Raw genomic sequence first — 21,688 nt, forward strand, 5'->3', positions numbered from 1 at the left:
ATGTTTGGGCTTTACTCTAAAGTTAATATAAAGTACAATGAATCCAGCTGCTCTTACTCTTGCAGGATAAAGAAAGCTCTTTCTAAACTGCAGAAAGCGTACTTCTGTTCTCATACACATGCCAAAAAAGGAAAGCTCCTGGAGTCAGATTTTATCCACGGAATGATGCAACACAGTTATACCATTGTTTGGATGAACTGCACCATGTAATTCAAGAAGTAATTGAGCAAAAAGCAATGTGATTTTTTTTCCTAAATAAAAGTTGCTCCCTGTAAAATGGTAATGTCTTGTCTTTCATTTCTTACCTTTGAAAGTAAAGATAACATCCATTTTTGAGCATTTGACTTTTAGCATGTTCAGATGTGGCTGTATACCTTGCTTTCCCTTCATTTTGTCAGTAATATAATGTGAAATCCAGGTGGTGTTGCACACTAAGTGCATCCAGATGAAGGTCACAAGTAAACAGATCACACACTTTAATCCTTCATGAACAAGAATCCACAGTGGTATCATTCTTTCAGATTGGCAAGACTAGCTTTGAGAGTGCCAGCTGCACTACAAAGATTGGGCAAATCTGAGTGACAACATCATCCTATACCATATCTTATTCTCTGCTAGGACCTCAAAACTATAAAGCTCCTCACCCTTCTCAGTTTCTCCCACAATCTGCAATCTTTTAAAACCCAACCTAACTCCTGCTACTTCATTTATCATAACTTCTCTCCTACTTTTTTGAATCATGTTGGCATCTTGCACCATGGGTCTTGGTGCTTTACCTAGGTTTCTCTTTTTTTTAAAAAGCATATAACCAGGTAACTTCAGTGATCCTATACTCCCAGTGTTGATCCATGCTTAAAGCACAGGCACAACAACATACCTTTAGTTATCTATACTGTGATCCCTTCAAGCACAGCTCAATGCTGGAATTGTGGGAACTCTGAATTTACCCTATTGACATAGTTCTAAACCACACTTATCAGAAAGCTATTCATTCTGGTTCGAGATAATAGAAACTGAATCTAGTCACTCAGTGTTGCACTTAATGCTACCTGGAGTCTGTTACTGTGTTGGGATGGTATTACTGATAATTACCAGGCTTTTTATTGTTTGCTCTTGGGATGTGGGCAACCCAGTACTTACTGCCCATTCCTAGTTGCCCCAAGGGCATTAAGAGTCAATCACATAGCTTGGGACTGGAATCACATGCAAGCCAGACTAGATAGGGTTGACTGGTTCTTTCCCTAAAGGACATTAGTGAGGTAATTGGGTTTTTATGACAGCTTTCATTCTTGTTTTATCTGGTGCTTTATTGAATTCAATTTTACTATTTACGTAGATGGGATTAGAAGTCCTCCAGTGCCATAACGACTAGGCTACTGACCTTGATGTAGGCACTGTGGTTTCCCTTAGCACAGAAAATTCATACTAAGCATTACACTAATGCTGACACAATCCATATATTGAAAAGGAATATTCCTGCCATAGGTGGTCAAATGACCAGAGTGAGAGATCAGCTGACGGGAGTAACAGGGAATGCTAAATCTTTGTCCCCTGTTTTCCAGCTCAGCTCATCTCTGGGTTGTCTGGACAAGGGAAGGAGAGAGGAGAAGGACTGATGTTACCTGATAAAATCAATTGCAGTTTAAACCTCTGGGAATTGCACACAATTGTCAACCCACACAGGTATGAGTCATAGGTTAAAAGGTTTAAGAGATTAATGCTTTTTAGTGCATCGATGCGTGTTAGTGCGTGACAGAAGCCACTGGTGCTTCAATTATAATAAAAACAAGCCAAAATAGTAATGTATGGTAAAGATTGTGAAATTTTGATGCAAATCCCCTCAAAGAGCAAATCTTAAATTCAAAGAAACTCCCGATGACAATAGGGTATCTCAGAAGAAGGACAAACATGAATCCTGACAGACTCTACTGCATCTCTAGGGTAGCAGTAAACTGTAGAACTGAATGATTCTGTACACAGACACGCTGTATGATTGTGTGAAGACTCCCATTTTTTGCACTTCTCATTACTCATTGCATAAAATAATTCTCTTTGTAATGACAAAAACTTTAATAAAAAAGAAAAATAATACAAAAAATAAATATAACAAATCAGGAATAAAAAGTGGAAATTTTTCATCTGGCGTACAGTGACTAACTCTGGTATTTTACCAGAAATTCGGGTCGGAGGCTTCCCGCGGGTGCAAGCCCCCGAGCTGCACTTACCTGGCGCGCCTGCCGTTGTGTTGTGGGCCCGCGTGGGATTCCGATCCTGGGCCTCCTCCAGCTGCCGGTGCGCAGTGCTTGCGTATCCCAGGGGCGCAGTTAGTTTGAAGCGTCCCCTGTGATCACGTGGGCCATGGAGAGCCAATCGTGGCAGGGAATCTCCATTCATAAATTTGACAGGAAGACTTGTCAAATCTATGAATAGAGATCGGCCCCAAAACCTAACTAAAACTTCAAATAAATTTTTTTTTAAATCACATTTTTAAAATAACTATAAATTACATAAAATAACTATTTTGAAAAAATTAATTACAGTTTTTAATAGGGCTAAAAATAAACTTACCTTTCTTTAAAGAATTTAAAAATAATAAATCTGTGGAAAAAATGTTTTAATTTGACTTAATTCACCACTTACCTTGTTAAAAGCAGGCCTTGCGACTGCTTTTTAAACGCGCAGCTGCTAGAGACTTACCCTCCCGGAGAAACCTGCAAAAAAATCGGAAGTTCCAGGCGTATGCGCTGCCTCTCTGGCGCACGCGTTTGACCTGTGAACCCCTTCCTTCAAGGGAATGGAAGTTCCGGTTTCCAGCGCATGCGCAGTACATGCACGAAACCGGCACTTTCGTTGGCCCTATGCGTGAGTACACAGCGCGTACTCACCCGTGGGGACCCGAATTTCTGGCCCAATTTCTACACTTACATCTGAACTTGGCAGTCCTGGAGAAAAGGGACTGTAGCACTCAAAAAGGGAGAGCGTACTACCAAAGTCTGTCTTGAATTAGAGACCAGGTGGGTAGCACTGGGGCCTTATCTATATATATAAATAAACGAGTCATTCTGTCTGTCTGTCTTTCTGTCTGTCTATCTGTCTGTCTGTCCTCGGGTGTGCGTCTGTCTGGCTATGCGCTCGAAAGTTATAGAGCCTACCTACGCGCGCGTTACCTCCAAAGAAAGCTTACGGTTCCGGGACGGTCGTAAGCGTATTTACTTTTCAGTCGGATGAAAATTGTTCGCGCCTTATGCAAAAAACCTTCAAAATTAAACTCATTATCTGCTACTTAGCATTGATTGGCTGACGTCAAGGTTCGACCAATCCTGTGCCGTCACGATTGACCAATCCTACAGTACGGTCCCCTGATGGTTGGCCAATCAGGGCGTGTGTGGGCGGGACTAATCGTTTTCATCTCAGGGATGTGGCAGCCATTGTTTCACTGCTTCCAGCTCAAACTACTTTGATCATCCAGCTTTGAAAAAGTTAGTATCTCTTTTAAAAATAACATAAGATTTACCAAAAACGTTTTATAAGTACTTTCACTTTCATCTTTCAAGGTATTAAAAGGTAGAAATGTTGTCCGGCAGCAGATTCACAAAGGGACAGAGAGACAGGGCCCAAAAGCCTGGGACTCGATTTAAAATGTTGCCCGGCACCAGATTCACAGAGGGACACAGAGAGGCCCCAAAGCCTGGGACTCGATTTAAACCGCCCGGCCCAAAACAGCCCTGGCAAAGCCGGGCTCCCCCAGCTAGTTACAGTATAAATGAAATGCTATGTTTTGACAGACAAGGTACAACTTTCATTGACTGTGAATAACGTGACTGCAATTATTATTCATGATATAATTTTATAGAAAGGAAGAACTATACCTACTGGATAGAAGCCACCTTCTTTCCCCAACATCAGAGTATGGGATCTAGATTGTTAAAGGATTATTCTAAGGCCTTCTTCCAGCTTAATTTGTGAAAAGTGATGGGAAAAAAAGTGCTTTTTTAAAAATTCATTCACGGGATGTGAGTGTTGCAGGCAAGGCCAACATTTATTGCCAATCCCTAATTGCCCTTGAGAAGGTGGTGCTGAGCTGCTTTCTTGAACTGCTGCAGTCTGTGTGGTGAAGGTACTCCCACAGTGCTGTTAGGTAGAGAATTGCAGGATTTTGACCCAGCGATGATGAAGAAACAGTGATATATTTCCAAGTTAGGATGGTGTGTGACTTGGAGGGGAACCTGGAGGTGGTGGTGTTCCCATGCACATGCTGCCCTTGTCCTGTTAGGTGGTAGAGGTCGTGGGTTTGGGAGGTGCTGTCAAAGAAGCCTTGGAGAGTTGCAAAATAAGTGTAAGTCTGCATTTGTAGACTAGCATAGCAACACAGTTTTTACCAGACCTGATGTGAGAAGATACTTAAGAGGAAAGGAAGAAAATCATGACCTGGATTTTCCTCCCAGGCTTGTGGTGGCTTTGTCCTGTTACCTGCCAATGTGGAGCAGCTGCTCGACTACCACAACTTCAACCTTGGACTTTCTTAGCCATGCAGGGCAGTTTGGAAGCAAGGAAACCACCTTCTTTGGCATATCACAGCTGGGATAGAGGGAAGTACAGTTCCCATGGGGCGTCAGCAGCGGGAAAGGTCCCCAGATTTTCCGATTCATCCTTGGAGCCACTACTGGAAGAAGTGGAAGCTAGGATGGGCCATGTGATGGGCACTGAGGACAGAAGCCCCAGAAGGCCCCATTATGAGAGTGGTGCAAGTGGTGCTTGAGGGAGGTGGCAGAAACAATCAATGCAATTCCCAGCACCACAAGAACTGACATACAATGAAGGAGGAGGTTCAATGACCTCACAAGGGTGGCCAGGGTAAGTCCTCATGCCAAGACACATCCTCTACCACTCATACAGCTTCACGCACTTCCTTACCTATCATACTTTATCTCTCTCAGCACCTGGGTGTTCAGGAAACTCACTTCTGCAAAGGGCAAACTCTCCAGCCACTCAAACAGCTTCTTCACTCAATCCACTTTTCCTGCCACATGGGCTTCTGCTAGTGCACAAGGACACTTCTTTTAAAGGGACAAGGCATCATCACCTCTCATTCTTGTGTGATGTATGCCCACATATGGGGCAAGTCTTCATGACACTCACAGGCCTGCAATATTGTATTCTCTCCCTCTGAAGGAAAAATTGGTGTACAACCAGCACCACAGACAGACAACTGGGGGAAAAGCACCATCGCTGCAAACCTGAGTCTGATGGAAGAGGAAGTATTCAACTTAATAGGCAGGTGTACAGGAGAGCCTGTAAGAGTGCTGGCAAGTGAAGGCTGATAAAGGCTAGACAAGGCTCAGCATAGATAGTGTCACTTTGTGTAGTTTCATAAAGTATTACAATGCCCACTATTTCTTCAAGGGCAAATGTGACTGTGTGAAAATCTAAACATGCTCTTCTGTTTTTCTCACCATAGGGGGTGCCTTGGAGGAAGAGGCCAGTCACTCCAGTAACTGCCTGCACAAGCACTACAATAACAACAACTTGTATTTACATAGCGCCTTTAATGTAGTAAAACGTTCCAAGGCGCTTCACGGGAGTGTCATAAAACAAAATTTAACACTGAGCCACATAAGGAGCTATCAGGGCAGAAGACCAAAAGCTTGGTAAAGATGGTAGGTTTTATGGAGTGTCTTAAAGGAGCAAAGAGAGGTAGCGAAGAGGAGAGGTTTAGGGAGGGACTTCCAGAGCTTAGGGCCCAGGCAGCTGAAGGCACGGCCACCAAAGGTGGAGCGATTAAAATAAGGGATGCTCAAGAAGCCAGAATTAGAGGAGTGCAGAGATTTCGGAGGGTTGTGGTGCTGGACGAGATTACATTTTAAATTGGAGGAGTTAAGGGGCTGGGAGCCAATGTATGTCAGGAAGTACTTCTGCAAAGGGCAAACTCTCCAAACACTCAAGCACCTTCTTCACTCAACCCACTTTTCCTGCCACCTGGAATAGTTAAATCCGGAGGTGAAAGAGGCATGGAAGAGGGTTTCACCAGCAGATGGGCTGAGGCAGGGGTGGAGAGGGGCAATGTTACGGTGGTGGGAGTAGTCAGTCTAAGTGATGGAGACGATATGGAACTGGAGAAATCAGCTTTGGGTCAAATAGGACGCTGAGGTTGTGAACACTTGGCTTCAACCTGAGATAGTGGCTCAGGAGGGAGATGGAATCGATGGTGAGAGTACAGAGTTTGTGGCGAGCGCCGAAGATGACGGCTTCAGTCTTCCCAATATTTAACTCAAGGAAATTGCCGCCCATCCAGGGCTGGATGTCTAACAAGAAAACTGAGAATATAGAGACAACAGAGCAGTTGAGAGAACTGGTGGAGAGGTAGAGCCTGGTGCAGTCAACGTAAATGTGGAACCTGACGCATGTCTTCAGATGATGCCGTGCCTGTCGATTCGCTATTGCACATTTTACGCTTTTGCCAAATTTAACTCCCAAGGATTTTAATGGAGAGATGAGGGATAGAACAAGGTGTGCTTAAAGGAGGAGAAGGTGCCAGCAACAACATTCAGTTTTACAGCTTTTATCAAACACACATCATTACTATCCACAAGAAGATTTCCTCTGCATTTTGAATGCTGGGCAATATAAAGTTGAGTTTAGAGCCAACATTCTCTAAAAACATGCTTTGTTCATTTTTGACTAATAATTCTTAAAAGTCTAACCAAAAGGATGCTGTCCTTATGTGGTATTTAAAGGAGAAGGCACTATAAAAATCCACTTTATTCCATTACTGTGGCAAGGCCTACCTTGTAGCCCTGATGACTGTTTTCAATGTAGGGATCAAGTCTTCCATGAGATCAGCTTGGTAAGCCTTGTCCTCAGGCTCTTGGTCCACCTCAGCAGTAGCATCTGCATAACAATGAAAATGGCCTCGTTATATACGAGAGTTTAATTTGTGAACAAAATCTACTACAATCTACTGTCTCCTTTCATGACTGAAACTATATCGTATTACAGAAAAAAACATTCCACACAAGGTATCTGCTGCCAGGCTCCCTCTACTCAGCAGTTCAAAAGCATAAACAGGAAACAGAAGCAACAGAGATGGCAAAAAGTGTATTAAGTATCATCTCTTATTACATTTAAGAATATGGGCAATTCACTGGAATGAAGTTCTTCTGATATACATAATCATGGTGTTGACCCTTATAGACCAGGATGATCGCAGATTAAATCCCTCATCTGTACTGAATTAGCTGATCCCACCCAGGACACTATAATTAGCCTCAAGCTAGGGAGGGGAAAGTATAGCCAGGGTCCCCATTCACGTTAACTAGCTTGGCTCAATTGGTAGTGCTCATATCTCTAGCTCAGAAGAGTGTGGATTTGAGCACCATACAAAGAGTTTGAACGCATGGGGCTGGATTTTCATTAAGCTGTCGGGAAGGAGGCGGGACTTCAACTTTCGGGGTTTAGTCCCGCCTCCATCGACGTCTGGCCAATCAACGCGATTTTCCCTTGATTGACCTTGTTGAGCCCGCCCAGCGGGCTCAGCAGGCCAATTAAGGGCCACCCGGCAACAGGTGATGTCACAGACTGAAATTTCATCTGTCAAGAGTTTTTGACAGATGAAATATCAGTGTTTCACAGCTGTTTGAAGCTGTCAAACACTGACAGCCTGACTTCTAACCTGAGTCCTTCTACGCAGACTCAGTTAGAACTCACACTGGCACTCAAAGCTGAAGGCTGTCACTTTTGACAGATCGCAGCCGTTCAGCTTTCAGTTCCGGCTGAGTGATGGACTCCCGAAGCCTAGAGGAAGAAAGGCTGTTAAGGTAAGTACAGGTAATTTAAACTTCTTTACACACTTTAGACACACCAAACACACTTACCTTTGCACTCATGCACCCATCACTCACCTGAACACTGACATCGCGACCCCTCCAAGTCCTTCAACCCGACGGCCTGCCTGCTCTAACCTGGCGTGGTTTGGAGCCGTCGGGAATCCCATACGGCATCCCTCAAAATAGGGATTAGGCTAAAAACTGCCTGTTAACAGGCAGTTAATTGGCACTAATCCCTTCCCGCCTCGGGTCGGCAGGTCCCACTGCGGGGCGGGTACCCGCCTCCCTTGAAACTTACGTGGAGGCGGGTTTTGGGCGGGATGGTGTCGGGACCCCCGAATTCGGGATTTTTGCCCCCCGCATGCCTAAAAGCCCACCTCACAGCCCAATGAAAATCTGGCCCATAATGTAGGCTGACACTCTACTGCACTACTGAGGGAGTGCTGTATTTTCAGAGGTCCCATCCTTCAAATCAGATGGTAAACTAATCTATCTGTTTTGGTCAATATTAGTCCCATTGCACTTGGCAGATGAAGGAAGTTCTCCTGATGTCCTGATTAACATTCCTTCCCTCAATCAATAACCACCAAAACAAATTTATTGGTCATTCGCCTTATTGCTGTTTGTGGTATTCTACTGCATGCAAAATAACTGCTATGCTTGCCTATATAACAATACTCACTGTGCTCCTTGTCTGTGAAGCACTTTGAAACATTTATGAGATATGATAAGGAATTTTATAAATATAAGTTCAAACCTTTCTTCTGCTATCCAAAAAAACTATGCAGATGATTTCTGGGAATTTGTGGAAAACAAAGAAAATATTTTTGTAGTACCTTCTGAGCTCTGTCTGAAGCCAAAGGCTTTAATGCGAACTGCAGCTCGAAGGTCACTGAAACCCAAACTCTTCTGGTCCTTTGAAGGACTATCCTCTACTCCATCTGTGTTTAGAGGTGTAAAAAGCTTGCTCTTGACATTGGCTCCCCTTGGTCCAGCAATACGAACACGTTCCAAGAGGCTCAGCTTCTGGCTGTATCGAAAAACAAGTCCAGTGGAATGCTTTTAAAGTATTTATTATTTCATATTCCCTCAGGGACAACAGTGTAGCATTTAGTAATACAGGCTTCCCATCAAAGATCCCAAAGACTTTAGCTGCGTCAGCTGTGGTTCAGTAGTAGCACTCTAGCCTCTGAGTCAGAAGGTTGTGGGTTCAAGTCTGAGTCCAGAGACTTGAGTACAATACCTCGGCTGACAGGCCAGTGCAGTACTGAGGGAGAGCTGCAGTGTTGGAGGTCCCATCTTTTGGATGAGACGAGAAACCGAGACCCTGTCTACCCTCTCAGGTAGATGTAAAAGATACCATGGCACTATTTCGAAGATGACCAGGGGAGTTCTCCCCAGTGTCCTGGCCAATATTTATCCCTCAAACAAAGTCACAAAAAAAAGGTTATCTGGTCATTATCACGGTTACGTTTGTGAGACCTTGGTCTGCACTAATTGGCTGCCACATTTCCTACATTACAGCAGTGATGACACATCAAAAAGTACTTCATTGGCTGTAAAGTGCTTTGGGATGTCCTGAGGTCGTGAAAGGCGTTTTATACTATCATTTTTTTTAAACAGTTAAGGACAGTGTTTTCAGGAGAGTTGAGGAGCAGTCCTAAAATGTTTATATTTTCCTAATACTTAGAACTTAATGTCCAATCAAACCTATTTCAAATTGCAGCTCACTCTGAAAAAACTCCAACATGAGTGGAAATTATACTGTTTAGTGATATGGCTAAAGTATCCTGGATAAAAATTAAAACTACATGTGCATGAACATTTTGAAACAGTATATGTATTTGTGGCCTTCTTTCTGTTATTCCTTTCCCCTGATCCTTAATACAAAAAAGTATTCTGAATGGGTCTGTAACGAGTGTGTTAATATTGAAGTAAATTACCTCCAATAGTGGGTTTACTGGCTTAGTGTTATCAAGCATTCAAAAACAGCATAAAAGAAGATAAAGAGATACACTGATAATAGGCCAGATTTTGCGACCCCCTCCAGGTGCGGACAAGGTGCGTACACGCCCATAGGGGCCGCGCAAGTGCCGGTTTCAGGCATGAGAATTCTCTTGACAGATCATCCGCATGCCCAAGAAAAGTGCCTCTGCGGGTGGAGAGTTGTGTTTTTTGCACAACTTCCGCCCACTGAATGACTGTCAAATTCTTACGCCTGGTAAAAGCAGGCTTAAGGCCTGCTTTTACCAGCTTCAGAATTTAAAAAAATAGAAAAATGAAATTTGATAACTCATTTATAAACTAAAAATACTCTTCAAAAAGGTAAGTTTATTTTTAGTCCTGTAAAAAAGCTCATTTTTTCCCCAAAAAATTACATTTTTGTTTAAAATATTTGATTAAATGACATTTTAATTAATTTTAAATATGTAATTGAAAAATGTTTTTATTTAATGTGTTGGTGTATTTTTTAGGTGATCCCCATTCATACTTTTGACAGCTCTGTACATACAGAACTGTCAAAAGAAGAATGGGGATTCCCTTCTTCCATTGGTTGGGAAAGCCCACGTGATCCCAGGAGCGCCTATGAACCGCTTGCGCCCTGGGATACCTGGGCCTCTGCCCACGTGGACCCGGAGAGGCCCAGGATCGCAAGCCGCCATTCTTCCCGGGCCACCAGGTAAATTCATAGACATTTTGCAGGTTGGAGGCGTCCACCCGCAGGAAGCCTCCGATTGCAAATGTTGGCCCAATATATAAAATTTCTGTGATCTGAAGTGAATGTGAAGGCTCTCAATATCTGGGTTATTTACTGTGAAAACCACAACTGCCCCATCACCGAGCGGCCTAATCCTTCATGACTTAAAAAACCTCCTAAATCTGCAAATATCCGTGTTTTTAAATACTGAATGCTTGTGTGCATCGCACGGTTATAAAAACTAGTGACTATCTTGAATTAACTGTGCTCTATTTTTCTGAGGTTTGCAGTCTCAATGCTGATGTAACAGTTGAAAATGAGAAGCTGGTGAAATATAAAGATGAGATGATGAATGTTTTCTCAAAGTACTTAGAGGTGGTGAAAGAAAACTGTTACAGAGCTGCTATTTATACATTAGCTGTAAAAAGACAGTCAAGAGATTATAGTTAGTCATCAGAGAGAGAGAAAGAGTGTAACAGGGACTTGGGCTGAGGAGATCAATGGAATACCACAATTGGGTACACAATCTTTAACACTGCTGGTTATCTGTCAGTTTGTTACATCTGCCCCGATATTTATGGGGAGACGGGAAGGAAATGGTGGGGGTGGGGGTCGGGGCGGTGGTTGTAGCAGTCAGGAAACCCAGAAATACAGGCAATGCGGAGGGTCCTGCTGAATTTACATAAGATTACATACATAGGATATACAACACAGAAACAGGCCATTCGGCCCAACCAGTCCATGCCGGAGTTTATGCTCCACTCGAGCCTCCTCCCGTCTTTCCTCATCTAAATCTATCAGCATAACCCTCTATTCCCTTCTCCCTCATATGCTTGTCTAGCCTCCCCTTAAATGCATCTCGACCGCTTTACCACTCCCTGTGGTAGCAAGTTCCACATTCTCACCATACTTTGGGTAAATAAGTTTCTTCTGAATTCCCTATTGGATTTCTTGGTGACTGTCTTATATTGATGGCCTCTAGTTATGCTCTTCCCCACAAGTGGAAACATTCTCTCTGTATCCACTCTATCAAAACCTTTCATAATTTTAAAGACCTCTATTAAGTCACCCCTCAGCCTTCTTTTTTCAAGAGGAAAGAGACCCAGCCTGTTCATCCTTTCTTGATATGTATACCCTCGCATTTCTGGTATCATCCTTGTAAATCTTTTCTGCACCTTCTCCAGTGCCTCTATATCCTTTTTATAATATGGCAACCAGAAATGTATGCAGTACTCTAAGTGTGGTCTAACCAATGTTCGATACAGGTTTAGCATAACTTCCCTATTTTTCAATTCTATACCTCTAGAAATAAAACCTAGTGCTTGTTTTTTTTATGGCCTTGCTAACCTGTGTTGCAACTTTTAGTGATTTGTGTATTTGTACTCCGAGATCCCTTTGTTCCTCTACCCCACCTAGACTTGCACCCTCCAAGTAATAAGTGACCTCCCTATTCTTCCTACCAAAATGTAATACCTCACATTTATGTGTTGAACTTCATTTGTCAATTATATGCCCATTCTGCAAGTTTATTAATGTCCTCCTATAATTTGTTGCAGTCCTCCTCAGTATTGACTATCCCCCCCAATTTGATGTCATCTGCAAATTTAGAAATTCTGTTTTCCATTCCCATGTCTAAATCGTTAATGTAAATTGTGATAGTTATATTAATTAGTGTAACAAGTTAAGCTATAAATTTAATACAGTATTTTCTAGTTTCCCGCACCTAGTTTAAACCACTGTCCTAGGTTAGAGAGAGAAAACAAAATCTTAATACTCACCAACCAATCACCTACCTGCTGTCCTATGATGTCACTCCTTGTTTTTTTGGAAATCGTCGAAGGTTTGGCCACCGCTGGCACCGCCTCCAGTTAGGTCCGCGCTGCCTGGTCTCCCGCTGTTTTAAGTACTGCCACCACTGACACCGCCTCCAGTTAAAGGCAGGACCTCATTAAAAAAAATAATCCACATTTCCCAGCCAGCAGCCAGCCAGATTGAGAGGCTGGCTGGTTGTCAGGTGGGCTGGCCTGTGCTGGCTGCAGCCATGGAGCGGAAAGGAGCTCGGGAGAGGTAGCGTGGAGAAGACTGTGGAAGTCGGCGGGGAGACTGTGCAGGTCGGGGGGGAGATCGCTGGGGGGGGAGGGGGGCTTCAAATCGCGGCGGGGAGGGAAGCAGTTTTGCTTGAGGGTCCGTGGGGTGGGTGGCGTGGGGGTGCACTTCTGATCCTCCTGGCCCACAAGCAGTGCTGGGAAGGCACTTACCCACTGGATCTGGTCATACTCGTCTCCCTTCAGCTGCTGGGTTTCCCGAGCCCTGGGAAACCCAGCCCACAACAATTAAATCTGATTGTCGGTAAAAATTTCAGGAACGCAGCCTCATTAGCATATTTAAATGACCGATTCTCCCCCTACCCCCCTCTTGAGAGCAGGTTATATGCCCGCCCCCCAACCCACCTTCATTAAAATCGGAAGTGGGTGTGTTTGAGGTGGGATGGGGTTGGGTTCCGGATTTCTGAAATTTTAGCACCCCCTGACCGGCTCCTACCCATCATGGGGGATTAAAATTCCCCCTATTGTATCTACTGTTTTAATTAGATAAATACTAAATACATTAACTTTGCTATTGGCTTCATCTCAGGTATTTAGGACTGACAATGCTCCATAATTCAATTGGCATAGTGGTTTGTAGAAAGGCACTGCACTTCTCTTTGTGATATAACTGTCACTGGTCCAGGTTGGTTTTCTGGTATATTATAAGGATATTCAATACAGCACAGTCCCTCTTAGTAGGTCAAAGAATGAAGACCGTGGCTTATTGGATTCACATATTAAAAAGCATCACCTGTCAAGATAACACTACAAAGATTGTTACTAAGACCAAAGGGCATAGTCTGTTGATGATATCACAGGGAAGACTGTCACTGATATTAAAAGGCAGAGACTGTGGCTGAGATCTCTCTCTGAGGCATAGAGCAGAAACTATTTCCCACTTGACCACTGAGCACAGAAGCTATTTTTCTCATTTTTACATTGAATATGTGTAAAAAAAATGCTAGCTGCTAAAGTAAGGGTCACTGAGATCCCTTTTGGATGTTCCATAATACAATATTTTACCACAGCCTTATTTTACAACCTTCAAATGTAATCCATATTTTTACTATAATATTTAGCTAATGATTTTAAGTTTCACTGTGTGCTAATTAACTTTGAAGGAGAAGGACATTTTCACATACAATATCCCAGAATTTGTGGTCAGCGGCGGAGCGATGGCGATCGTCACTGACCATAAAGATCTCACGATCTCTGTGGTGAAAACCTTAGGTTTCTCAACGCTAAATTGATTGTAGCACTGTGAAAAGGTTATCCCCAATGCAGAGCAGCAGTAATGTCATCTAGCTGTCTAAGCAGCCAATCACATTGAAGAATTCACACAGACAACAAACCGGGAAATAAAAAGCACTTGTTCTATTCATTTTTAAAAAATTGTACAGAGAGCAAAATAAAGACTGGGACATACACATGGGGTTAAGGTAGAAGCTGAAATATCATAAACAAACTTTAATGAATAATTTAAAAATAAATATTTTTATTATTTTAAAAATTTAGTAATTGTCTATCACAATGGAGAAATTTTACATTCCACAAATATAAAATTTGTTTTTCAGAATGATTGATCAGCAGTCAATACACTGTTAAAACCCCAGTTACACTTATTCCAACAAGGCTTATCTTTTTATGGGGTGTTTAACAGCAATGTTACAGTGGAACAGCTTAAGTTTTTGTCCGTTCAACTGATTTCAATGATTGCCCGCTCTGGGGAGTTCCACAGCGCAGCCTGTGGCGGAGCAGGGAATGACTGACTGCAACTTCAGGATTTCTGCATTTATCTGCTCATGTGCTAAATCCTGAAGTTACGGTCAGTTTCAGAGGGGTAATGACGGCGAACGCTGACAGTTCACTGTTATTACCACCGCAAAATCTGGGCCAATATAATTCAATTCTTTTATTTTCATGTGCACAATCATATACATACCCCAAATACACTATCAGCTTTTTGTGTTAACACAGCCAGTTACTCCCACTGTCTTCAATGGTCTTGGAATGTGCTTGATGCCAACATCCCAGTTTTTTCTGGTCTTAGAAGTCCTGTGATTTTACCTGGGCAACACATCATTTCCCATATTTTTGACAGCTGTTTAATTAAAATAGTTATGGGGCGAACATGTAAGCATGGAAAGGTTGTATGTGAAAAGCGCATGACTATTCTAGATTTGTGCCAATAGATTACCATGAAAATCCACACCTTTGTTTTCTTAAACCACCCCTTGTCACATACTTTCTGCATCTTAATCTCCCAAACTCGCATCACTACAGTGGAGCAAGTCACCAGGTTTAAGGCTATTCCCGTGAGCATAAATGGGAAGAGCAGTACATTAGGGATAGAAACCTGCTGTCTTTACCTGGTCTGGCCTATATGTAACTCCAGTTCCACACCAACATGGTTGACTCATAACTGCTGTCTGAAGTGACCTAGCAAGTCATTCAGTTTTATCAAACCACTACTCAACGGTTCATGGAGAAAGCCCAGCACCACCTTCTCAGGGGATCTCGAGATGGGCAATAAATGCTGGTCTTGTCAACAACACCCACATTCCAAAAACAAATACATTAAAAAATGTCATCCTTCCTAGAAAAGAAGTGTCTCTATTCATGTCACTCCAGATGCAGCCAAGCTGACTGAACCAGACCCAGCCTGACTCAATGAAAGTATTAGTCCTGCTTTCAGCTCAATAACAATATGAAAACATGCCCAAGAACCCTCAACTTCTATCTGATCTAACTTGACCAGCTGAATTTGATGAGGGGAAAGGGGAAAATCAGGGTTTATCCTGGCACCATATCCTCATCCCAAAGCAGTACATCAATTGTACATTCTGACAAATTTCCAGACAGGGAGGACTCCCTGCTCATTCTTTATTAATGCAGGTTGATAAAGAGGATTTACTGAAAGCTTCATATAAATCTCTTGTAGCATGCAAAAAGCATGCTCTCCTCTTTTTAAAGTATATACCACAAACTTCGGGCCATATTTTCCTCTGTGTGTTCGTGTTCACAAAAAAAAGTCATGATCAGCAGGTGAGCAAGACAGATAGAAAAGGGTAAGTCTCCTGCTAAAATGTGTTTACAAAAACTACTCCAAAATAAAATTATTTCAGGACCGTTAAAGGGCAATCATGAGAAACCCCAGTAAAATTGCACAGGGAAGGATAGAAACAAAAACTGAGTTACTAGCATTCAGACCTGTGAGTCAGTTATATAAAAGAACAGCACGATCTTAATAACAGTGCAATTCTTATTTACATTGTGTTTTAACAGAGTATTGATTACTACTGTGTGCTACCAACGATGACAGATGATTCATTAATGTTTACTGAATAGAGCGATTGCCTTTAACATACAGCTGGTGTCAGGTTCTCATCATGTCCTGTCAGAACATGGAAGTGTCTGCATGCAGAAAGTTGAAATATAATCCCCAAAAACAGTGAGTGTCTTACGTCGAAGGGCTGGTCATCACACAAGCTTCCAGCACCATCTCTGCAATAAGACCATTGTACTGTAGGTTAATTGCCCTTTGCTGCATGACAACCACTGAAGTTTTAAAAGAGAGAGCTCTCTATTGATACCGACTCAGCATTCTGTGCAGTTCTGTCCCTCTTCTACTCAGGGTCAACATTTGTATTCAGACAACTGCACTTCACTGTGTAGAGCATAATCATAACTTTGTATAAAGATTGAATTGGGATAAAATTCCAGAGCATGGAAATATTTATGAAAAATAAAAATGTATTTCAATAACAGTGGACCCCACTTAGGTGAGTACTCAATAAATAAATAACCCATTTAAACGTATTTAAGTGCACAAATCCTTTTCTTATAACTCCCCGTGGGCGATTTTCAATTGCTGGCCCCCTGTTTCTTTCCCTAAAAATGGGCGTCCAGCACGTGAAAATCGGGGTTTGGGCAGGGGGAGGGGGCAGGGGGACTTGGGGCTAGATTTTCAGTATAGGCAGTTTTGGGGCGCTAACCTTAGCGCCCGCCCGAAGTTAGCGCCCGCCCCAAAGTAGCGCCCCGTTGCCGGGAATTCAGTGGCTTCGCCCTAAGAGGTTGGTGGAGCGCTAAAAGAGGCGTTCCACTGCTCTCTTTAGGCGCTAAGCCGGCGGTCCAGAGGGATAGCGCCCAGGCGGGGCGCAGCGCGGGTGCGGTCATTTTTGGACTGACAGCAGACCCCGTGGCGCCGACCAGCTCTTAAAGGGGGAAGGGACGAATTGGTCTGCTGCCACGCCCTGCACACTGCAGCCTTGCAAAGAGGCCTCAACACTGCTGCTCAGCTCCAGGGAGTCATGGCAACGCCAGAGAAGGCCCGTCAGCGTGCCCTGCGCTTCTCAGAGGGTGATCTGGACATAATAGTCACAGCTCTGGAGGTGAGGCGCAAGATCTTGTTCCCAGAGAGTGGGAGGAATCCAACCCACCACGACTACACCAAAGCCTGGAAGCAGATCGCCCAGAGGGTGACGTTCACCGGCGATGCCCCCAGGACCCACAAACAATGTCGTAAAAAATACAACGACCTGACCAGGATTGTCAAGGTGAGTAGCCTTTCCGGTCTCCTCCTCATTCTTGCATGTACACCTGACATGATGGGCAAAGGGAACTGAAAGTCCTATTGGCCAGCCCTCAGCCAGCAGCATTGGGACAATCATGAGCATCAAATGGCCATTCGGCACTCTACACTTTGGCCAAGCTATTCCACCATGGGAGGCAGTGCACACTACATCAGGGCTACACTGCGCACTTACAGCCCGTCCTTTCTCTTGCAGGCTAAAGTAGCCTTTAATCGCCAGGCCCGTGCCAGGGGTGGCCGCGCCAAGCTGCAGAAGCTCACTCGGCTGGAGGAGCGCGTGTGTGTGCTCATGGGAGCCCGTGTGATCGTCCCCACAGCGTGCGGAGTATCCGACCCTCCACTGCCCGTCAATGGTAAGGACCTCGCCTTTTGGCCCTCTCGCGTCGCACTGGCCCATCCGAGCTACCTCCTTTGCCACTGTCCCACCAATGCGCTGAATGCCACCAGTCCTAACTCCCTCGCTGACGCCGTCTCCTCACTCTGAAGCTACTCTTGTGCATTCCTGCTTTCAGCTGGTGACGACCAGGACCCTGAAGCTGCCAGTGACAGCACCTCCGAGCAGGAGGAGGAGGAGGAGCAAGCCGGACCATCGGGGGAACAGTCACGTCCCGCAGGAGAGGAGGAAATGCTTGACACCTCCTCACTGGACGAGTGCCTGGAGGAACTGTCGCAGGGCAATGCAACTTCTGGGACCAGTGGCGTCCAGCCACCCAGGAGCCGTGCGCGTGGCCCGCGGCCTTCCCCCCAAAGGGGGGAAGGATCAGAGGGGAGTGCTGCTGATCGGCACACTCGCCGCCACCAACGTGGCAAGGGTCCCTTAGTTCGGCCCCCTCCTCCCCAGCGGGAGAGTCGCGACTCCAGTCCGGACACCTTCACCTCGGAGGAGGTGCGGAAGCTGGATAAGATGGCCGAGGATTCGTACCGGCGCCACACGGAGCTCATGAGCGTGGTGGGGTGCATGCCTGAGGCCATCGAGTCGCTGGCGACCAGTGTGCGCGAGTTCGGGGCAGCAACTGCCGCGAGTGGCCGCATGCTTACTGATGCCGTCAAGACCCTGGCGGATGTGATGCGCGCGCACACCAGGACAACAGGGGCACTCACTGCTGCCACACGCGCTGTCTCAGGCAGGCATCGCCAGGGCAGCCGCCGCGCTGGACCATCCCAGCAAGCCGCCCCTCGGCTGATTGTTGCGGATCCTGCAGTGCGGGCCCGGCCGAGTGCCACCGCGCATCCCAGACGCCAGCTGGCCCACATTGCGCCATCCGTCGCCGCCATTCCCCCACTGGGGCGTCAAGGGCAAGCGGCTGCAGCTGATGGTGGCCAGGCTCAGGTGCGCCACTCAGCAGACGGCCCCTCGAGGCCCAAACGCCGTGTAGGCCGCCCCCCAGCGGCATCTGGCGGAAGGGCATCTGAGCCTCAGGCACCTTCCCCCAGCCTCGCAGCAGCCACTGGGCAGAGCTTGCGAAGGAGCAGCAGGCCGGGCAGGGGAGGCAAAAGGCTGGGCAAGGTCTCGCCCTCGCGGGCCACTCAGTAGAGGGTGTGGCCAGCTTTCCTTTTATATGGCGGTGGCCATCTTTATTTTGCCCATGGTTGTGTTGTTGGAGGGCTTATTTTTTGCGTTAGGCCGACGTTGAGGCCCGGTTTGAAGAAAGGTGGAGTGACTCCTCCCCAGTTTGTGGGAGTGAGTCGTTTGTTGGGCTTTTTGTGGGGCCCGTTTATTGTTTTTGGGGATTCATGTGGGAAGGGCTTTTCATTTTTGTGTAATAAAAAATTATCTTTATTCATGCAGTCTCCATGGTTGTTCTCCTTAGTGTTTGTTGGCTTCGCCGGCTGAGGGGTTGCGGAGCGGCTGCATTCATCTTCCCTCATGGCCCCTGGCCATTCCCTGACAGGGGGCTTAGAAGTACCGTGTAATAAGGTGGCGTCGTGCGGCCCTTGGCCCTGGTCGCTCCCTCCTGGGAACGTACTCCTGCTCCTCCTCCTCCTCCTCCTCATGCTCCTCCTGCTCCTCCTCCTGAGGTGCTGGTCCAACGTCAGGTGGCAGTGCCTGAGTCCTGCGGATAGCCAGGTTGTGTAGCATGCAGCAAACCACCACAAATTGGGAGACCCGGTCCGGCGAATACTGGAGAGCTCCTCCGGAGCGATCAAGGCAGCGGAACCGCTGCTTGAGGACCCCAATAGTTAGCTCGATGATGTTGCGGGTGGTTTGATGGCTCTCGTTGTAGGCCTCTTCAGCAGCGGTCCTGGGCGCGCGGAGCGGGGTCATGAGCCAGGTGCACAAAGGATAGCCTTTCTCCCCGAGTAGCCATCCTCTTGGGGGAGGCTGTGCCTGGAACATGTCATGCACAGTACTCTGCCGCAGGATAAAGGCATCGTGGCTGCTGCCTGGGAAGCTGGCATTGACTGCCATGATGCGCTGCTTGTGGTCACAGACCAGCTGCACATTCAGAGAATGGTAGCCCTTCCTGTTGCGATACTGCTCGCCATGCTCCAGAGGGGCCCGCAAAGCCACATGCGTACAGTCAATGGCGCCCTGCACCAAGGGGAATTCCCCGAGTCTGGAAAATCCCAATGCGCGCTGATGCTGGCTCTCCAGGGCCATGGGGAAGGAGATGAATTGGCTTCTCCTTCTGAACAGTGCTTCGGTCACCTGGCGGATGCAGCGATGCGCGCCGTACTGGGAGATGTTTGCTATGTCCCCAGCAGCGTATTGGAAGGAGCCGGTGGCATAGAAGTTCAATGCCACCGTCACCTTCACTTCCACCGACAGAGACGCCCTGCACCTGAGCTTTGGCCGCAGATCTCGGCGAAGCAGGTGGCAGATCTCTGCAATCACCTCCTTTCGGAATCGGAGCCTTTTAATACATCGCGCGGCACTCATGTTTAGGTAGGAGCGCTGCTGGTGGTATAGCCTGACTGGGTAAGGCCTACGTGGCCGACGCCTGTAGCCCCCTCTGCCTCTAGCCAGGGCTGCCCTTCTCACAATGCGTCTGCGAGCCCTACGGACATGGAGCTGCAGCTCCGCGTTGGCACCCCATGCAACCCCCATCAAATCCTGGCAAACACTCAAATTTCCAAAAGGCCACTTGCAGCGCTCTGGCCTGAGTCCAAAAATACCTGAGCTCTTGCTGCTTGAAACCAGTTAGCTATCCTCCTTGTTGTGTCTCCAGAAATGCGTTGCACAACAGTGTTTTCTGAAAAAAGGCTGGCCTTTATACTGGAGAGCACGTCCCCTTTAATTTGCGCCCCCCGGGGCCTGCGCTGGTTGTGTTGCGTTCCTTTTTCCAAACGCTCCGGCCGCCAGCCGCACAATGGGGCGGTCCGACTGAAGTTTGGAATCGGGGCGCACAAAGGGCGTTGCACGAGGAGGTGACGTCATTTTCTGCGCGCGCATCCGGGCGGGCGCTAAACTTTGCGCCGGCGCTAACGGGCAACTTAATTTGGGGCGGGGCGCAAACTGCGCTGCGCACGGGCACTACACGCATAGCGCCCGAAAATCACTTCTCTTAAGGCGCTAACTGCTGGCGCTATCAACTGAAAATCTAGCCCTTGGTTTTCAGATTTTTGTGAGGATTTTCTTCCCCTATCTCAAATACATCAGATTTTCTTGTTTGCCACTATACACATTACTGGGGGAATAGTGTTTAGCAAATACCAAATAGGTCCATCAGAGCTGTCGAGTGCTGGTTGCCATCAGCTGTGTTTATCAAATTTTATTTTCAGAGTTTCTGAATTATAAATGGGGGTCATTTTCAACTATAGCAGGGGGCGCAAAACTGGCAGTAGTGGATCAGCTGCCTGTTATACACCCTGCACAATTTTCCTTTCTACTGATTTCAAGTACTTGGCATTATTGTAGAACAGGCGGCCGAAACTGCCAGTGATACACCTTTGCCAAAGTTGAAAATGGCCTCCAATGAATGATTCTCACAAAAGAGGCCAAGGTGCGGTTTCATCTCATTTGAAACTGAAAAATGGTTACCTTCTCTAAATCAGCTCAAGGATCTCAGTATCATTAACTGCTATGGATGTGAAATTACTAAGCAACATATACATCACACAGCCCTTGTGGGTAAATTTTAACTTTTACCACTGGGCGAAAAATGGGGGATAGTGAATCAGCAGCCTGTCTGACATACCGTCCGACTTTCTATTTCAATGGAGGGGCGGCGGGGGGGCGAAATCAGGCAATTTGTAAACGGACAGCTGATTCACTGACACCTGTTTTTCGCCTGGTGATAACGTTTAAAATTACCCCCACCTTGAGTTTTCTGGGATTGACAAGTGGAGTGGGTTTCAGCTGCCTGAGAAATAGCACCTTTCAGACCAAAGAGCTTTTTTTGAGTGAGATTGAGCCCCGTGGGTAAATCCACATTTTCTACGTTTTTGTGGAGCCATACATAATCCACAGCTGGGTTGCAGAAATTTCTGTCAGTTTTACCTGTCAAGTGGCAATTCAGCTGCTTGAGAGGTGTGAACGGAGCATTAT

At 46.0% G+C, this 21,688-nt stretch overlaps 1 protein-coding gene across 1 annotated transcript in view; it reads right to left on the reverse strand.

Moving 5' to 3' along the window:
- The window catches only part of kcnq3 (potassium voltage-gated channel, KQT-like subfamily, member 3), a 201,011-nt gene that overhangs the window by 33,495 nt on the left and 145,828 nt on the right, over positions 1-21,688 (reverse strand). Inside the window, exons 9-10 of the mRNA XM_085992847.1 lie at positions 8,660-8,853; positions 6,786-6,888 (exon numbers count right to left, since the gene is read on the reverse strand). Of these exons, the coding sequence (XP_085848973.1) occupies positions 6,786-6,888; positions 8,660-8,853 (297 nt within the window). The remainder of the gene's footprint in view (positions 1-6,785; positions 6,889-8,659; positions 8,854-21,688) is intronic.

Source organism: Somniosus microcephalus, chromosome 7 (genome assembly GCF_052327205.1).
Source record: "Somniosus microcephalus isolate GS21.2 chromosome 7, FLI_Smic_1.0, whole genome shotgun sequence".
NCBI classification, from domain to species: Eukaryota; Metazoa; Chordata; class Chondrichthyes; order Squaliformes; family Somniosidae; genus Somniosus; species Somniosus microcephalus.